We start from the raw sequence: 17,601 nt of genomic DNA on the forward strand, positions 1-17,601 counted from the left end.
GGGGCAGGGTTGACTAATTGGGGGTTAATTAGCTGCTGAGCATCAGAAGGTTTTCTTGCTATTACCCTTGTGACATATTAGAGAAATGCAGGCTAATGCATTTCATTCTGTGTTATGTTAAGTCAGTTATCATGGCTCAGCTGATTTCAAGTCGTGTGTCCAAGCCCTAAAAGCAGAGGAAAATTAACTGTTTCTTAAGTCAGTTTCCATTAAGAAGAATGTATGTTTTACGTGGATGTTGTGAGGATGAGGCATGTATTTATAAGCATTTCTATGTGCTTATCGTATAGTCACCCTTATGCTCGATATGATCAAGTTATTTATTTATATTCTGTCATAGAAGATAATTTTCTTTAATTATAATAAACTTAATTATTTCCTATTAAATTCATCCCTTTAATAGGAGATTTTGATGTGTTATATTTAAGTTGTAATCCAATGCATCATTAGTTTCTGAAAGATTGCCCTGGGGCAATCCTAGGATTTTTGGGGAGCAGGAATACTTTCAGTACCGGACTTGGATTCTTAAAATAGGGATTTATTTTTTTTTAATTAATACATTAATTAAGACAGAAACCAAAATTGTGATGTGAAAATGCTCCCAAGTTGCACAGGCGCTTAAACTCACTATACGTCTTTGTAGGTGCTTTTAAAGACTTTGTATACAAGGTCTTTGTAAGTGCTTTTAAAGACTTCAGGTGCCCTGCTGCTGGCCTTCAACAGAGCTGTGTATTTTGGGGAAATGTGATATCTATCTCTCATGTAATCCATGTCACATCCTTTCAGTCTTGTTTCTGGTCACCTGAGGGAGCTGATGCATATCCTTGCTCAGAGCATGCCTGCTGGACACCACAGGGATCTGCTGATGGCCGTGATGCACTGCTCTGGGACACATATGTGCCAACAGCAGCAGGCTTCTGCCTTCAGTCCCACCACTCACCCAGAGAGGGTCAATCTTGAATCTTGGGTTTCTGTCCTGGAGTGGGATGGTTCCTTTGTGAACTGGTAGCATGATGGGTTTTGGCTAGAGAGTTACTCTCCGTAGCTCAAGGAGTTCTGGTTTCTCTGCAGACAAGTAACTTGCTGCAGAATAAATCTGCAGCACACCAGCTCACATTTATTGTCTCAATTTTCCTTACAGCATCCTCAGTTCAACGGCATGAGCTGGTCACTGTGGCCTATGAAGGTGGCAGAAAGGATCTATGTACTAAATGTTACTAGATAGTTTGATAGGGATAGTTTCATAGAGTATTAATAACTGTTGTTTGACTGTGTTCTCAAAAAAGCCTGTGTCTTTCTTCCTGTCTGACATCTTCCCTGTCCATTTCATTTAATTTCTGAAATCTAAGATATTACATCAAATTTCTAACATGAAGAGGTCAAGGAAGTAAGTCCATTACCATAACTGGAGAGCTGGGCTTTATCCTTAAAGCAGACCAGGTGTTTTATTCCTTACTTGGAATGAAAAGCGTTCTTCAGGGAAATGCAGAAGACATGCTCCTATTCCCTTTTCTGAAGTTATGCATATTACAGTCAGGTATTTTTCAGCAACTTCTTAATAGGCAGATAAATGTAGCACACTGAAATTCTGAATTGATTCAATGCAATTTGCTAAACTTTATGATGTGTTTTAGTGAAGCTTCACTCCATTCACGTTGCAGTTGTGTTTCCTCTACAAGCTGGCTTGCTGCCATAATGAGTGTTACTAGGTAGGTGGGAAAAAAAATGTATCACTATGCCTGCTGCTGTGATTCAGTAGAAGGGACTCAAATACTGTTCTTTAGACACTGAAGAATACGGTTGGCTTTTTGAAAAGGTTTGTTTATAACCAATCCTGTAATCACTGGAGCTGTAGATGGTCATTTTATCTAATACCAGTAGGTTCGCATTTAAAAAATAGGAAAAGGAAAAAAAACAGGAAAAGGAAAAAAAGCTCAGTCTGATACTCTGTTGCTTTTACAAGCAGAATTATGCTATGATCGGATTTCCATCACAGCCTCTCCATCAGGACAGGCCCTCAGGAAATAGGTGTTCCTTAACTTGGTATAATCTATGTGTGGCTGTCAGTCATTTCTTTAAGACGCTAGCTGCTGTAGTCATCACAGTTTAAACATGACTCTAATCATATCTTCCCTGTCAAGTGTTATTATCATTCTTTATGGCCTCCTTAAGTTTTAGACCAAATTATGAACTAGAAATGCAAAGGGAAACAGGGCTGGATGACTCAAGCTCACTTTGAAGCACGTATTGTTTTCACCATCAATCTCGTGGATGAGATTCCAGTCAGTAGAATCAATGGTGCTTCAGTGATTCGTTTGAAGATGTGATTTGTTGCTGTATTTTTTCTGAAGGTTCCTAACTGAGTACCAGGAACACAATGTTTTGTTTTCAAATTCTACTGCACATGAGGATTACGAAGAGCGTAAATCAGAATCATAGTAAACAACTTTTTAATTATTAAATTTATTTGATTTGATTGTTATAGTATTGCTCTTATATCTTATGCAAAATTACATTGTTTTCATTTTGCAGCAAAACTAATTAAGTGGACCACGGCAGGGAGTAGTTAAAATTTTGCTGTCAATTAGAATTCCAAGAGCTGGGGTTGAAGCTTGGGCTGTCAGTCAGTCTGGCACTTGTCAAAGGAGAGGAAGCTGTGTCTCCCCTAGACACACAGAAGGAAATGTCTAGCTGGTATTTAAAGTCTAGTCAGAATAGGGCTGAAGGATGAACAACATGTTATCCACTGCCATACCTCTTTGGAAGCCTGAACTTTTAGGGAGAGATGAAAAGGAAAATCAGTTGTCAGGGACCTCCTTCAGCTGTTTCTAATCATCTTGGTCTATAGGGAGGTACTGTAGAGGTTTTCTTAAGTTAAAAAAAATAAAAAAAAATTTTTGACATGAAAAATACTTTCTTCATGGAAAACCTCAGCTAAGGAGCTCTTCAGCTGCTATATCTTCAACATTTTCTCTATTTACCGGGCTGTCTCAGGCACCTGTTTGGTCTTTATGATCCTGATGACTTATGTAGCGGGTTCTGAAATTTTTATTACTCAGAATTTTTTTTAGTCAACAAGGAGAAGGAATATTGTCATTTAAGATTTTCACTCTTCTCTCTTTATTTCCCTTTTTTATTCCTTATTTGCTGTATGGAAAGACTGGGAGAAAAATGCTGTTGTAGGACTTCCCTCAGCTACAGTCACAAGAAAGCTCTCTCAATAATAGAATGTGTAGAAATGTGTAGAAAAAATAATGCATTAAAAACCTAAGATGATTGAAGCTAGCATTAGTAATATGTAAAGATACAAGGATAAGCAGAGTATGTAGCCTTTAAATTTTCACTATTAGCCTGATATCAGACCACATTTGCAGTCATTGAACACACCACTTTTCAAGTTGCAAATTTAACTTTGAGTTCTTTCTTCACATGTTACAGCAGGCTGTCCTTTCCAAATATTATGTGTACATAGAGTAACAGTAACTTTGGAGCCACCATAGTGTTTAGTAAATGGGTTTAAGCAGATGGTATCACAAAGGGCCCAGAGGTAAATGACTGTATTCCTCCATGCCTTGTTAACCTATAATGTTGTATGAAAAATACTACCAGATCCCTTTCCCAAAGAGGATAGGCAAATCTTTTATTTAAAAAATACTTTGTGAAAATAAATTTTAAAAAAATAAAAATAAGGCCTTGTTGGAGACTTGAAAGAGTTTCTGTAATTTACTATTCTTTCTTTAAAAGTAATTATGTAGATGTAGATGATTACAATGTGTGTATCTATTTCTTATTTTCCACCTTTTGTTGCTTTTCAGATGTAGGGGTCCAAAAAGCATTACTTTTGGAAGTGTATTTTATATAAATTAATTTATTTAAAAAATTTTCAGAACTTTCACATTTTATTGTGGTCTCATGCTTAAAATTATGCCATACCTTTTATATCACATTTGAAAACTACAGTATGTTTTAAAAGAATGCTATTAAAAAAGACTTTTTTTAATATTTTGCTGTCATGCCATTCATCTTTGACTTTTTATTTGTTTTGGTCTCCAAAGAGGCTTGACCCTTGAAAAGGAGATGTGCCCTAAGAAGAAGATACCTCATTTATCCCTTATTCTATAAAATTGAGAGGGAAGGAGGGTTTGGTAACTGGTGCATCTCAGCTACAGAGCTGCGTGACAAACCAGGCTGTTTCAGGAGACGGTTGCCTCCACCACATGCAGACGTCGCACTGTCCTTCCTCTCTCCCTGCTGCCTTCCTTCTCTGAAGCTGGCAAGGTGTCATGGACAAGTTTCCTGCTCTCCTGGCACTTCTGAGAGCAGAATTTGTGTTGGTCCCAGTCCACTGGCAGCTGATGCGAGAAGAATGCAGAATGGAGGGAGCAGAGACGTGGTGTCTGTGTCCCAGTGATCTCCAGTTGGTTGTCTGCCCAATTCCGGAATGGTGGTTTTAACCCTTCCTGGGTCCAGGGCCAGGCCAGAGATGGAATGAACACCGGTAGTAATTTCTTACCTTTGGACATTATAAACAAAAATTTTAAAAATATTTTACATCCTCTCAATTTTGTAAAATATTGATGCTTTTAGGGTTTTTTTGCTAATACATTGATTTTGAACCATAAAGAAATATTCTGGGTGTGCAGGGGTCTTTTGCAACTGATTTGTTGGTGCAGTCCACATTAACTGAAAATTGTTAATATAGAGAGTTTACCACAGAAGGTGATATATAACCAAGCTCAGTTCACAGACAGTTTGTGAGAAATAGATATTCCCAGAACTAACTATTTTTTATTTTTTTTTCACATTCTTCTTTCTCCTGGAGTTTCAAAACTGGGGTGACTTTATATATTCCTCTTGGACACTTTGAAAGGGAAGAAAGAGGTATTCCTCCTTAATTTTTTAGGTGCAATGAAAATGGGATGCTAACCGCTCAAGAAAGATGTGAAATTAATTTCCTACTTTTTTTCTTCTCTCCTTTCTTCCATTCCCCAGTATCATACTTTATCTCTGCCACTGTAGTTATTGGGTTTTCTGGGCAGTAGTAGCAGAGAAAATTGACAAAATAATTTAATGCTGCACCAAAGTAGGATTGTCTTTGCCTTTGCCTTTTGGAGTCCTTGCAGCAATGCAGTGACACTTCTAAAACTTAGTTCAATTTTACTTTTTCTGTTTAGAAAGCCTTAAAACAAACCCAAGACAGTTTAATTGAAAAACTTCAGGTCTTGTCTATATGCCCAGGCATATTTTGTTACTATTTTTCGTAAAGCCCTCACATGTATCTGTATAAAAAATGAGAAATTGTGTGCACATATACACATGTATATATGTGTGTATATATAGTTCTTAAAACCCCCCAAGTCTCTTTTTTTTTCTTATAAAATGAAGAACTGCCTCCTGCTCTCAGTAGCTAAGTTCTGTACTTCTGAAGAGCAGAGGAAGCTGCTAATAAGTTGGTAACATTCTGCAGTTAGCTAGTTCCTCTAAAGAGGACCCCTGGTGGTCTAGTGGTTAGGATGCGGTGCTCTCACCACTGTGGCCTGGGTTCAATTCCCGGTCAGGGAACTCTTCCAGGCAGATGGAGCTCGTCAGCCCTGTAAGGCCATCCATCTAAGAGAAGGTCACTCTAAAAAACAAACCTACGTCCTGAGGACCTCGCTGCCACTGTCCAAGCTTGCTCGGCCCCGGCAGATGAACTTTAGGATTAAAGGGTGGGCTCAGTTCAGCGCACACTGTGTCTCAGCTAAAAAATCCACTGCGCAGGCTCGAAGGGTAAAAGACCTTTCCCAAATCTTCATTTGTGAAGACTGGCCATGATGAGTTCCCCTAAAGGAGAAAGAATTATAATTACATGTTCTATTTTGAACAGGTTATTTTGAAAAGTGACCAAGCCATATTCCACTTCAAGAGAGGTATTGGAAGGTTGGGATGCTGTTTTGATAGGCCGAATGGTGTCTGCTTCAGCAATTTGTAACATTTTATCATTGACAACTGTAGAGGAATGAGGCAGTCTATTTTGGTGGAATGGACAGATTTCTGTCCATCTGTGCTTGTATTACAGCATGTCACTTGTACTTTAGATCTGCATAGCTCTGAGCCAAGATAGAAGCCACAGCAAGGTCAGGAGGTGGAGAAGCCTGTCAGCACATTCTGTCTCTAATGATAACTGCAAATTGGTGCTTCAGGAACAGCCTGGAGGCAGTCATTGTGTTGGGTCTTGAAGCTCAGCTTTCTCTAATACTGTTTCAAAGGAAAATGCTAACTTCAGATGCTTCTGATCAGCCAGGAGTTTAATCTGTTGTAGTTTAACACAGTTACTTGCCGCGGTCCAAAGGGGGGATGGGACCATGGCACAGCAGGGTCCGGGACACAAGGTAGGGTGCAAGTAGAATGCTTTATTGAGGTGTGCGCAGGATTCTTTATCAGTTCAGGCAGGGAAAGGACCACAGCATAGGGTGGGGTATGAGACAGACAAATGGGGAAGCAAATCAGGATAGGGGCACAGGCAAAAGAGGGAGGAATGTGGGAGGAACCGGGGAGAGAAGGGGCGAATGGAGGCTGTCTCCTCTCTGCAGCTTCTCCAGCCAACCCGCAGGAAAGCAGGGAAGCAGACAAGCCTGAACATGCCCGGGAAATACAAATTCTGGGGAAGCATACAATGTGTATATACATAATAACTGTAAAGTCTGTATCATAAAGTCCTTTCAATCACTGTACATCTTTTTCCACTTCTGAAATTTTCCCCATTCTGATTCCTGGTCCTTCACAGTTACTCCTGTGTTTCTTCAAAAAAAAGTCAAAAAAAAAATAGGAGATCATGTATAGAATTGTATTGTTGTTTTTCATGAAAAAATGGATGGTGCTTCTTTCTAACGGCTGAAATGGATGGCTCTGCTATATTTCAAGCCTTTATTTTTTCTCTGCATCCATGTATCTCCTGTCTTTTGCTTTTTTCTCTTCTTTCTTTTAAGTTTACACGGATCAATTCAGTTAATATTTTTATGATACTAGAGATTTGACTCTAGCAGATGACCTTAAAGTTATGCTGTTTTTCCTCTGTCTCACCAGTGCCTACCAGATTGTTGTTGAGGAGCTGCACCCGCACCGAACAAAGCGAGAAACAGGTGCCATGGAGTGCTACCAAATCCCTATCACTTATCAGACTGCTCTTAGTGGAGGGTCACCATATTACTTTGCTGCTCAGCTGCCTCCAGGAAACCTGCCGGAGCCAGCCCCTTTTACTGTGGGTGACAACAGGACTTACCAAGGTTTCTGGAACCCACCGTTGGCTCCTCGGAAAGGCTACAACATCTATTTCCAGGCCATGAGCAGCGTTGAGAAGGCAAGTGCTAACACCACCTTTCTTCTGGAAGGAGTCAAAGACATGCCTGTGGTGGCGATTAGGGCCATTGGAGTTGGACATAGGAGGTATTGGCAGTGGCATAACTGTAATCCTCTCTGTGCAGTGAGAGCGTGGCAGTGCGCCATTCACATTTCACATCACCATCGTGTCCTAGTAAATTGCTTAGATGAGAGTTTAATACGTCTCCTAGTAATTGTCTGAGGAAAGTAATTTCAGTGTTGTGACTCTGTCTCCTTGGTAAATAATATCCTCAGTCCTTTCTCTAATTCTCAATCCTTGCACACTTCAGAAGATTAAATTACTGCAGGACGAACAGAATGTGGGCTGTTCAGCAGGCTAGTAAAACATTGCTAGCTTTGTGAGACTCTTGCACTGAATGCCTGGAAAGTAAAAGTTTGCTTGAGCAAAACTCCAGGCCCACTGTGTGTTTGCAAGAGTCTTTTTGAGAAGGTGTACGTCAGACCTGCACCACTGCTGGGCAGTAGTAGAAGTGTATCTGTCGCCTCTTTGGTGTTTCTTTTTACCTCTGTTACTGAGTACTGCTGCTGGCTCTGTATTCATATGGAAGGACTAAAAGTGCCAGGGAGAGAGGTTCTAGGTGGGAAGAACAACTCTGCAAGCCCCATGGTGTTGCTCTTTAATGGTTTTTCCTTTTGTAAATGAAAAATAAGGAAAGGGAAAATAACTGGTGAGGAGGGAAAATGTGGTACACACATAAGCTTTAGATATTTAAAAATTTAAAATTTTGGTTTATAGTATAGAAAACTGAAGTGTCCAGGCAGGTCAGAAAGGAACTAGAAAGGACAACTAGATTGATAGCCACTGATATGCACCCGAACCTTTGGAAAGGAGCAGAAGCAGTGTTTACCCTTCTTTACATTTAGGTTTTTGTGGAGACTAAACAAATCCTTGCTAACAGGCAGCCTTGCCTTGGAGTCTTTCAAAGAAAATTTAACCTTTTACTTATGGTTATGGAAATTGGATATGCATCAAGTGAGAATAGGGACAAAGCTGTTTGAGAATTAGATGTTTTTTTCTGATTTAAGAGACCATTCCCTCTTTTTAGTCCTTATGTATAGACCTGTATGAAGTAAACAAAACAAAATAAGAGGTGACTGCTAGACACTCATCCGTATTTCCCTCACCTGTTAAAAATAATTCCCTTTGTTTTTGTAGGCTTTCAGCAGACTACATTGTAAGGAAATTTGTTTCATTACCCAAGAAATAAGGGAGAGGGAAAAGTAAAATAGAAATACTAAATTAAAAAAGTAGGTCTCAATTTTGGCTTTTACGTTTTGACAGATAAGTAGAAGCTGAGAGGAGAATAGAATTTTTTTTGCTTAAACTTGATTTCAGTTTGTGAGAGAGTTTAATACTAAAATGGATTTCTCTGTTATGATTTAAAACTTTGGATCCAATTTCTCTTCTTAAAGGGATTTAGGGGGAAATTTTGAGGGGGACTGCACCACATTCTGCTGGGACAGAGACCTAGTGGTTGTAACATAACCTCTGAGCTGCAGAATATTTAAACACATGCTTTACTATAAACTACCAGGATCACCAAAATAGGCAGAGGGAAGTAAAGTATGCTCTGAAATACACGGTAGGGTTGAGAGGAGGGTTACTCTGTGATCCTGGAAGATATTGAACAAAAGTGGACAAGTAAATCCAGTAACTGGGGATAATAAGTAAGATTATATTTGGTAAACTTCATATAGATGGAAAAATTGTCTTTATGGAACACTTACAGTGCCTCAGCTTAGGCACTGTAGAGCTCTTTAAAAGCTGTGTTTACAAACCAGCATGAACCTGGTTTTTTTACCTGTTGCTTTGGAATCTTCAAGATGAGAGAGATCCCAGGGGATTTATTCAGGGATGAAGTGCTGGGAGGTGCAGAACTAGAGAGAGGATGTTTTATAGAGTGAAACTGTCATTATTATATTTTCAAATTACATGCTAATATTGTTTAGAGAAATCTAATACAACAGCAGTTGTATCCTCTCATGCAACCTTATGCTATTTCAGTATTTTTGCCTTTAAAATGACTGCACATTGTACAAAAATGTCAGAAAACCCATTTATGACTGACCCTCAGCTCTTCAAGTTGTCCAAACTGGGCATAACTGAGTAATTTCTCTGTTCATTTGTTTTAATTGCTGAACAAACTTCTGAGGGGAAGGGACGGAAAAGTAAAGTTACATAAAAATTGTCTTTGCATGTGCAACTTCTGAAGCACATCGCTGTTGAATCACTGTGTCTCCTAGGCGGATTGTGTAAGTTTTAGATTAACTGTGTCATCTGTGAAGGGATACCTGGGCTGCTCTCTGCTCATTCCACATGCAGAAGCATGGGGGAGTGTGTTGCTGATGTGCTTCAGGTGACTGTTTAAGAATGTTAGAAGGTAGCAAGATGTAAGTTTGGAGACAGTGCTGAGCAAAAGTATCTTCTTTGCTGCACAGTGCTGTTGGAGGTCAACACTGGCTCAGGATTTCTGTGCCATGACATAAATAGGAGCACCAGTCCTCCCATTTCCTTCCGCTGCACTCTCTCTTCGTGTTCTTATGGCATGATTTCCATTTGATTTGAATAATCTGAAATTTTTCTGTGTTTGGCCTGTCCTGCACCTTTTCTCCCCATCATTTTTCCTGGACAGTACAGTCCAATGTCTAGTTTTCATCCAGCTTTTGTAAAGGCAAAATCTCCCAATCTCCTTCTCTGCTAAGCCCAGAGCCCTGAGCCACCTCATTGAGTTGTCCCAACGTGATCAGTAGATCTAGGATGAATCTATGGAGTGGAGAGGGCAAGAAAAAGCAACCTGATTTGACTGTTTTCTTTACTTTTCTGTCCTCAACAGGAAACCAAAACTCAGTGTGTTCGAATAGCTACAAAAGGTAAGAGGTTTGTCCCCACACGCAAAGTAGCTTTTTTTAAAGAAACGTGGTGTTTCTATTAAATGTTTGAAGCAAAGCCAATAGTATCCCTCTATTTTGAACCACCTGATTGTCTTAAGATGTAATGGTCTACTACTTTTTATTCTTTGGTATTGGGCCAAGACAGTACTGTTCTAGCAATACTCAGAATTTAGGACAAAATAAAATCTCCTCTTTTTTTCCCCCTCCCTGTCTGTGATTTTCAAGATATGCTTTTAGGGTGCTGAAGCATTTCAGGCAGCAGATAGATGGATGGGAATCTGGAAAGTGCATGTGGTTAAACTGTCTGTTATGCTGGCAATTATTTACAAGCAGGGGAGGGAATAATTTAAATGAAGGACACGACAGTTAATTTTCCTAAGTAAGAGCTCCAAGTGTTAGCTAGACATAGGGGAGGGTTGATTTGAGGAAGGTTTGTCTCTTTGATAGCAAGTGAGTTCCAGGGCTAGGACTGACTGCATAGCTGTGAGAATAAATCATGTTGACCCCGTATACAGCAGGTTAATCACATACTGCTCACTCAGAAACACTGTTTCATCTTCAAATGAGGACTTGTTCTGCTTATTGTTATCTGTCGCTTTGACTGTATTTATAGCCATTTGTTTTGGTGGCTCGATCGTGTGGACATGAGAGTTGTTTGATAGACTCTGGCAGCATAAACAAGAAAGGAGCTTACAAATGCCCGAAGAGTACTCTGCAGAGGCCCAGCACTTACGTTGTCTCTTTCTAATTGCATATTGATATTTAGCATAAAAACAACTTTTGATATGAGCAAGCAGGCATTTAAAGTACTGAGGAGGCACATCAGTCCCATTTTTCAGTAACTTTTTTCAATTTAAATCTTATTCCAATTACAAGCTGATGCCTGTAATGAGGTGGTAGCAATCAAACATTTTCTTGAGAAACCAGAAAATAAAATGTACTTCTCAAGATGTGTTAATATTTTTATCAAGTGTGGTAAGCTAATAAAAACAGGAAATTAAAACCATGAGCTAAGTCTTCTGTGAAAGGTACATCAGCCTTATTTTTCTTATGTTTACCTGGTACGATTAAATGTTTGAATTAAAATATATTTACATAAACAAATATTTATGTACCACAAGCATGTATTGCTAGAATTTGAGTCAAGGGAGAGTCTTGAAAGGCTCAGAAATAACCTAAAATATTGCAGGACTGAGGAAGGGGAAAGCAATGGTGTCTCTCATAATAAATTTTCTGGATAGTAATAACAAAACAAGGAGGGAATTGACTTTAGTATAAGAAAACTATTTTGCACTTAATCGTACACAGTCCATGGATCTCAAAGCAATGTTCATGGTAGCAATAGACCTCTTGGTGATTGCTTATACACCTTCCTCTGCTTGCAATAGTCACACTCACCCGCAATGGCTGTTGATTGAAGGAAAGGGGAAATGAGTAACAGGTTTCTTACCATTGTGCCATATATCCTGCCTTTACCACTCTTAAATAAGTGCATTGCCTGATATATCAGTGCTAAACTCCTTGAAAGTGGAACTAAAACCCAAAATGTTTTCTCTGACTTATTTTACTTCGTAGGTGTGAGTTGCAGGTGGAGGCAACATTAGGAGTAAATGCTTTCTCTTCCTCTGACGGAATTCATTTAATGGGGCATCATCACTTCAAAGTCATGTACATTCATACTTCTCAAATGAGTTATACTGTTATTCTAAAACATTTTTTATGAGCTCACACCGATTTTTTCATTGTAATAATAATACCATGATTTGTTGTACTCAAAGAAAACTATACTTAATATATTGGTTTATGCATATGTTTATCTGGTTATCCTGGTTTGTTTTGGTTTCTTGGTTTTTTGTGTTGTTTTTTTTTGTTTGTTTGTTTTGTAGTGTATAAGATCATTTTGAATCATTGACCTAAATGTCTGGTTACATTTGTAATATTTTCACAGGGAAAAGAGCACTGTCTCATCTTACCTAATGCACTCCACTAAAGCTAACATACCCATTTAAAATCAAAAAAATTGTCTAAACTATGTATTCTGTTATAAAAGTAATGTGTAGTTCTGTGTTATCTCCTGTGACTTGAAGCAGCCTACAGTTTGCCAAACTGAATTTTGTCTTGAACATGTTGAAAAGGCATTAAAAATTATAAAATGCTGGGGTGGAAGAGAGCAGGGAGGAACAACATTAAAGACAATGTTTAAACAAGACAAAATTTCCCTGGTAGTGAAGTTCAGTGTTACTGTCAAAGTTAGTTTCTCATCTCTATCTTGTTCAAGGATCTGGTGTTATCTACTGTGTATATTCATAGTAATAAGATGTAAAGGTGGAAAAAATATGATAGTAATACCATGGTTTGGTGCTGGAGAAGTTCATATCCCTGCAGTTGTAATCTTGATAATTTAACTTTCTTAGGTCTGTTGTTTCCTTGCTTGGACAGTTTTTCGTTTGCTTGGACAGTTCCCTGTATAATTTACATATATTTTACTGCATAAGGGATCTCGCACGTATCATTCCCATGGGTTGGCTTTTGCCTTCAGAAATTGATGGAATAGTTTATTGGTGTCAAACTAATGAAAGTCAGCAAATTTAAATTGAAGCGCTCATACTTTTTGTAGTCTGTATATTCCAGGTGCAGTGTTCTCATGCACTTCTGATAACAAAGTGCACTGAAGTGTCAAGTCGTTTAAAAGATGGTGCCGAATCATGACTAAAGTATGTTGCTGCTTTTGATGTGTCTTGAAAGAATGTTTTTAGAGTAAACTGAGAGGCTTACTAGTGTGTGGTATATTAAAATACACTGAGTTTTCATTATAGAAAATATTGGAACAGCATCAGTTTAAAAAGTAGTCTCCTGAGCAGTTCCTGTGTACTTGCAGCTGAAGGATAAATGCCTGAGTGATTCTTTGATGGCCCTGATTTAGGCTAATAATAGAATTCCCCCTTTTTATGGACACCTACTTCCACAACGCTTTTAAGAGTTTAATGACTCTGACTTTTGCCCTTCTGTAGATTGGAGTGAATTGGCCAGGACAGTCCCAAGTAATTAGATGTGAGAGAGTATGCAAGTTATACAGATGTACACAGTCTGTTCATATAAGCTTTGATTCTTGAGGAAACCAGGTTAAAAATAATTCCTTGTGTCATAGATGATGATAAGTAGACTATACCTAAAGCACCATTTCCATTACAGGTATAGCCCAGAAAATGTATTTAGTGTGAATGATTTTAATTTCTTGGACACTTTTAGCTGATACTGCCTTACTCCATCAACCTGAACCCTCTCTTCATTCAGAGCCTCTTAGTAGCTCATGATCGGCATAATTTTTATTTTTTAACACCACCTCATTGTTCTCTACCTCATTATTTTTGAATCTATGTGGTAGGATTACCCAGTCACTAATAATCTGGTTTCCCATACATAGTTACTGAAGAAGAAGGAAAAATAATAATCTTGTTTTCTGAAGAGCAGAGAAGAGTACAGAGACTGAGATAATAGTCAGATTTTCATTAGGAATGGAAAGATAGAATTATGCTAGAAAATATGTGTTATTTGATTTTAAAAAAAAGTGTTACATATAATTTCCTAAAGAAAGTTCTTGAACTTCCTAATACTCACTTAGTAAGGCAGAGTTCAACTATGGAATCACAGAATCATTAAGGCTGGAAAATACCTCTAAGATCATGAAGTCCAACAGTCAACCTAACACCACCACCATGTTCACCACTAAACCATGTTCATAGGTGCCATATGCACATGTTTTTTAAGTACTTCCAGGGATGGTGACTCCACCACTTCCATGAGCATTCTGTTCCAATGCTTTACACCCTTTTCATGAACAAATTTTTCCTAATATCTAACCTAAACTCCTTCTGCCACAACTTGAGGTCGTTAACTAGTTCATAATATGCACGTCAGAATGAATATGTGATAACCAAACCTGCCTAACCAAAGTATTGATAGACTGAAGTAAATGAAAGATACATGCACTTCAGAGTAATACATGTTGATGACTGATCAGTCATATCCTGGAGTTGAGTTTGACTGTATAAAATTTTGAACGGGTTTCCACTCACACCCGGGCATTGGCATTTCATTTTACAGTTTAAAATGTTATCGACTGCTCAGGGAATGAAACTAGATTAACGTGGTCAGAGAAGAGTGATGCTTCAAACTATTTAGCATGTAAATAGATATTTAAGAGGACAGAAGGGACAGCAGAGCTATTACTAAACAGAGTATATGAAGCTGACATTTATGACAGTTTTCAGGCTGCCAAGTTTGAGGCTAATACTATTCTTTTGTTTTGTTTAGTGGACTAGAGAAACACTTTGAAAATTTAATTAGAAGAAATATACTGTGGGAATAAAGAAGTGGTGGGCCTGGCAGCTCTATCACAAAGTAGTTAGAGGGAATAAATGAAGCCCAAGGTTTCTCTTTCCACATTTAAAACAAGAACTTCATCAACTCCAACATTATTTTCCCTTGTGGTTTTCATTTGTGTTGTTAGTTCGGGCAGAATAGAACCTCTCTATCTCTGTGCACATTTGGTTCAGACGGATGAAAATACCGTTTGAGATGATGCACATCTGGAAGTAATTGTGAAATAGCAGAAAATGACTTTTTAATCTGATTTGAGGAATAAAAAGGTCTGGGTGGTAACATTTCTACTGCAAGTGTGTATTTAGTCCACCATCATTATTGCTCTGAATTCATTCCCACAGCAGTTGGGAATTGATCCAAAGGCCTTTGATGTCAATGGGAGTCCTTCCACTGACATTAATGTGCTTTGGATTAGGTCTTTAGAAGTCATAAATCTGTCTAGACTGTAATTATTTCTTTGAAATTGTTCCTGATGGTGTTTCTGCTCTTAGGGAAATTTGTGAAAGTCAAATCACCTCCTCTTGCAGGATGCTCAAAAATGTCTGTTACCGATTAATGCACAAATGAAGGGAAGATGTCAGATGCTAAATGTATCTGAAATGAAGCTTCTCTCACTGTTGTTTTTATGTTGGGATCAATGCTTCTACAATGACTTTTAGCTGTACCATCACAATAGGCCCTGGAAACCTATACTAGGCAGTATAAATTTAGAGAACAATGCAGGTGTTTCCCAAGTCCCATTTTTTTTTTTTCACTTTTTCATAGGAAAAAGCTATTAATATGTTTAAACTTCAGTGGTCTTTTGCATAATGTATTTTATCACACAAAGAGGAGAATTTAACTAGCTTGCTGAGCTTTCCAAAGATGGAAACACAATATTAACGTGGCATATTTTTCTCTTTTGTGTGGGAAATTGCAGAAGTTCACCGAGCAATCACATCTGCTAGTTCTGATAACTGATACCTTTAGTTGTAAATAAAAAATTGCACGATCTTTTGATGGAATATTTGATGATAGTTATTAAAAATGCAGTTAAGTGAGGGACACCTCCAGATTTTCAGACACAAAAACCTGTAATGTGGATATTTTCATAGGTACACAAAGAGTAAGAAAATTGTGGAATTCAATTACAAAAATTTCATTTGAGTAAAAAAGAATTCAATGTAACAACAACATTTATCATGTGAAATTACCCGATTGATATGCGTGGGATAGCAATTTTCAGAGAATGTGTTTCTCATTCTTTATTATAAGGCACCAAAGAGAAGTACACTTTTCTCCTTGTTGCTTCACACCTCTAAGAAATAAGGGGTATCTGAGGGTAAGAGCAGAAACTTATTAATTACCTAATGTTTTTATGCTTATGACATTGCCTGAGCTGAACCATTTATTTTAACTGTATTTGTAAACAATTATAATTAGAAGTATTTTATCGTTTCTGACCCATTTCATGAGTCTTCAGATATGACTGTGTTTTGAAAGAGTAGTTGACTAATTCTGGTCAGAAAAATTTCATAGATGACTAAATCTAGTAAATACAATTAGTAAATCTAATTTCTTTACTAGAAAACTTTATTGTTAAACACATTACTTAGTGAATAAGTTTATTATATGCAAACTTTCTTTTACTAAATTTAATATAGTTTTGAAACTAAGCATTTTTAAAACTGGTATGTTTGTAAGAGGAAACACTAGTGATACATTTCAGTGTTTGGTTTTTTTTAAATTAGTCATTAGAATGAAGAAATTTTGATTCCAAAGATATTAACTAAATATTAACTTTCCTTGATTTTGAAATGTTTCAGTACTTCTTTTAACCTAGCTACTTAACAAATTACTTTGTGTAGATGCTTGAAATCTTAGGAACCTTAAAGATTTCCTAAAGAATACGAATTTTACAAGTAAGAATTCAGGTAGAGGATTCCAGTTTATATTTAAATGTTAGAGAAGGAATGTTGATACATTACCTGCTCAAAGTGAAGATTCAGCATCTTAGCACATATTCTCTTTTAGTAGATGCCTGGTTTATTAGGTCTCTTCAGCTGTTGTGAATATTATTTCATGAATCAGTTTGTGGGCATTGAGAGGTTTGCATCCATTGTTAGAGAATATGGAGACATGAAGGTAGAAATCTGGTGTTTTTACAAAACTCCTTAGTATTTTAACTGCAATTGAAAATTCTTCATTACACTGTAATAGATATGCATTTAGAATTACCATTTACTGATACTACTGGTTGTGGGGGGTATTTTAGCTCCCTTTTTTTTTACTGTTCTTTCATAATTTCTCATTTGTCCTTTCTTATGTTTTTGCCTTCTTTGTGTAATTGTAAAATTACAAGTGTTTAGAGAAGGTAAACTCTATCATCACCTGATAGGACTGGTCTCATTAGCTCCTTTTCATACAAGCAGCCTGTGTACACTTTCATTTTATTAACTGTGATTAACTGTGCCTTTGGATAAAATGGCCCCTTGCAATGCTTGGGATTGAGGAGTGCGTGAGGTAGATCATGCAGAGATTGCTGCCTCTTAACAGTCTTCACAGGCATCTCAGATGCATGTTCAACTTTGGAGCAACAAGAATTTGGCTTATCTGTGCTGCAGTGAAGCCCCATGAAGGGACAGCACCTTTTCAAAGAAAGAAGGAGAAAGGAGTCTCTAGAAATTATACATTTTGTTTATATCCATTCAGTATTCTTCAGCCAGAATAACACTTTCTCTGCAGGGACAGCCCAGAGTAGGTTTTGCCATACACATAATTTACACATAAGTTGAATACTGTACCAAATAAAGCAATGAATTGCTGATCCTAGAAATATCCCTGCTTACAGGTATCTTACCACCCTTGTTAGTGCCAGTAGAGAAACTACAGTTCAAACTAATACAGTCAAAATCAGTCATACTTGAAAACAGTTCCATTAAATGCTTCATTAGATTGGGAGATTTT

General features: G+C 37.7%; 1 protein-coding gene across 14 annotated transcripts in view; it reads left to right on the forward strand.

Moving 5' to 3' along the window:
- The window catches only part of PTPRK (protein tyrosine phosphatase receptor type K), a 397,788-nt gene that overhangs the window by 316,348 nt on the left and 63,839 nt on the right, over positions 1–17,601 (forward strand). For all 14 annotated transcript variants that reach the window (XM_027751912.2, XM_039381750.1, XM_039381752.1 and 11 more), the window contains exons 12-13: positions 7,066–7,339; positions 10,215–10,251. In XM_027751912.2, the coding sequence (XP_027607713.1) occupies positions 7,066–7,339; positions 10,215–10,251 (311 nt within the window). The remainder of the gene's footprint in view (positions 1–7,065; positions 7,340–10,214; positions 10,252–17,601) is intronic.

The sequence above is a fragment of the Pipra filicauda genome, unplaced genomic scaffold (genome assembly GCF_003945595.2).
Source record: "Pipra filicauda isolate LSUMZ 115617 unplaced genomic scaffold, ASM394559v2 scaffold23_size5868930_pilon, whole genome shotgun sequence".
NCBI lineage: Eukaryota > Metazoa > Chordata > Aves > Passeriformes > Pipridae > Pipra > Pipra filicauda.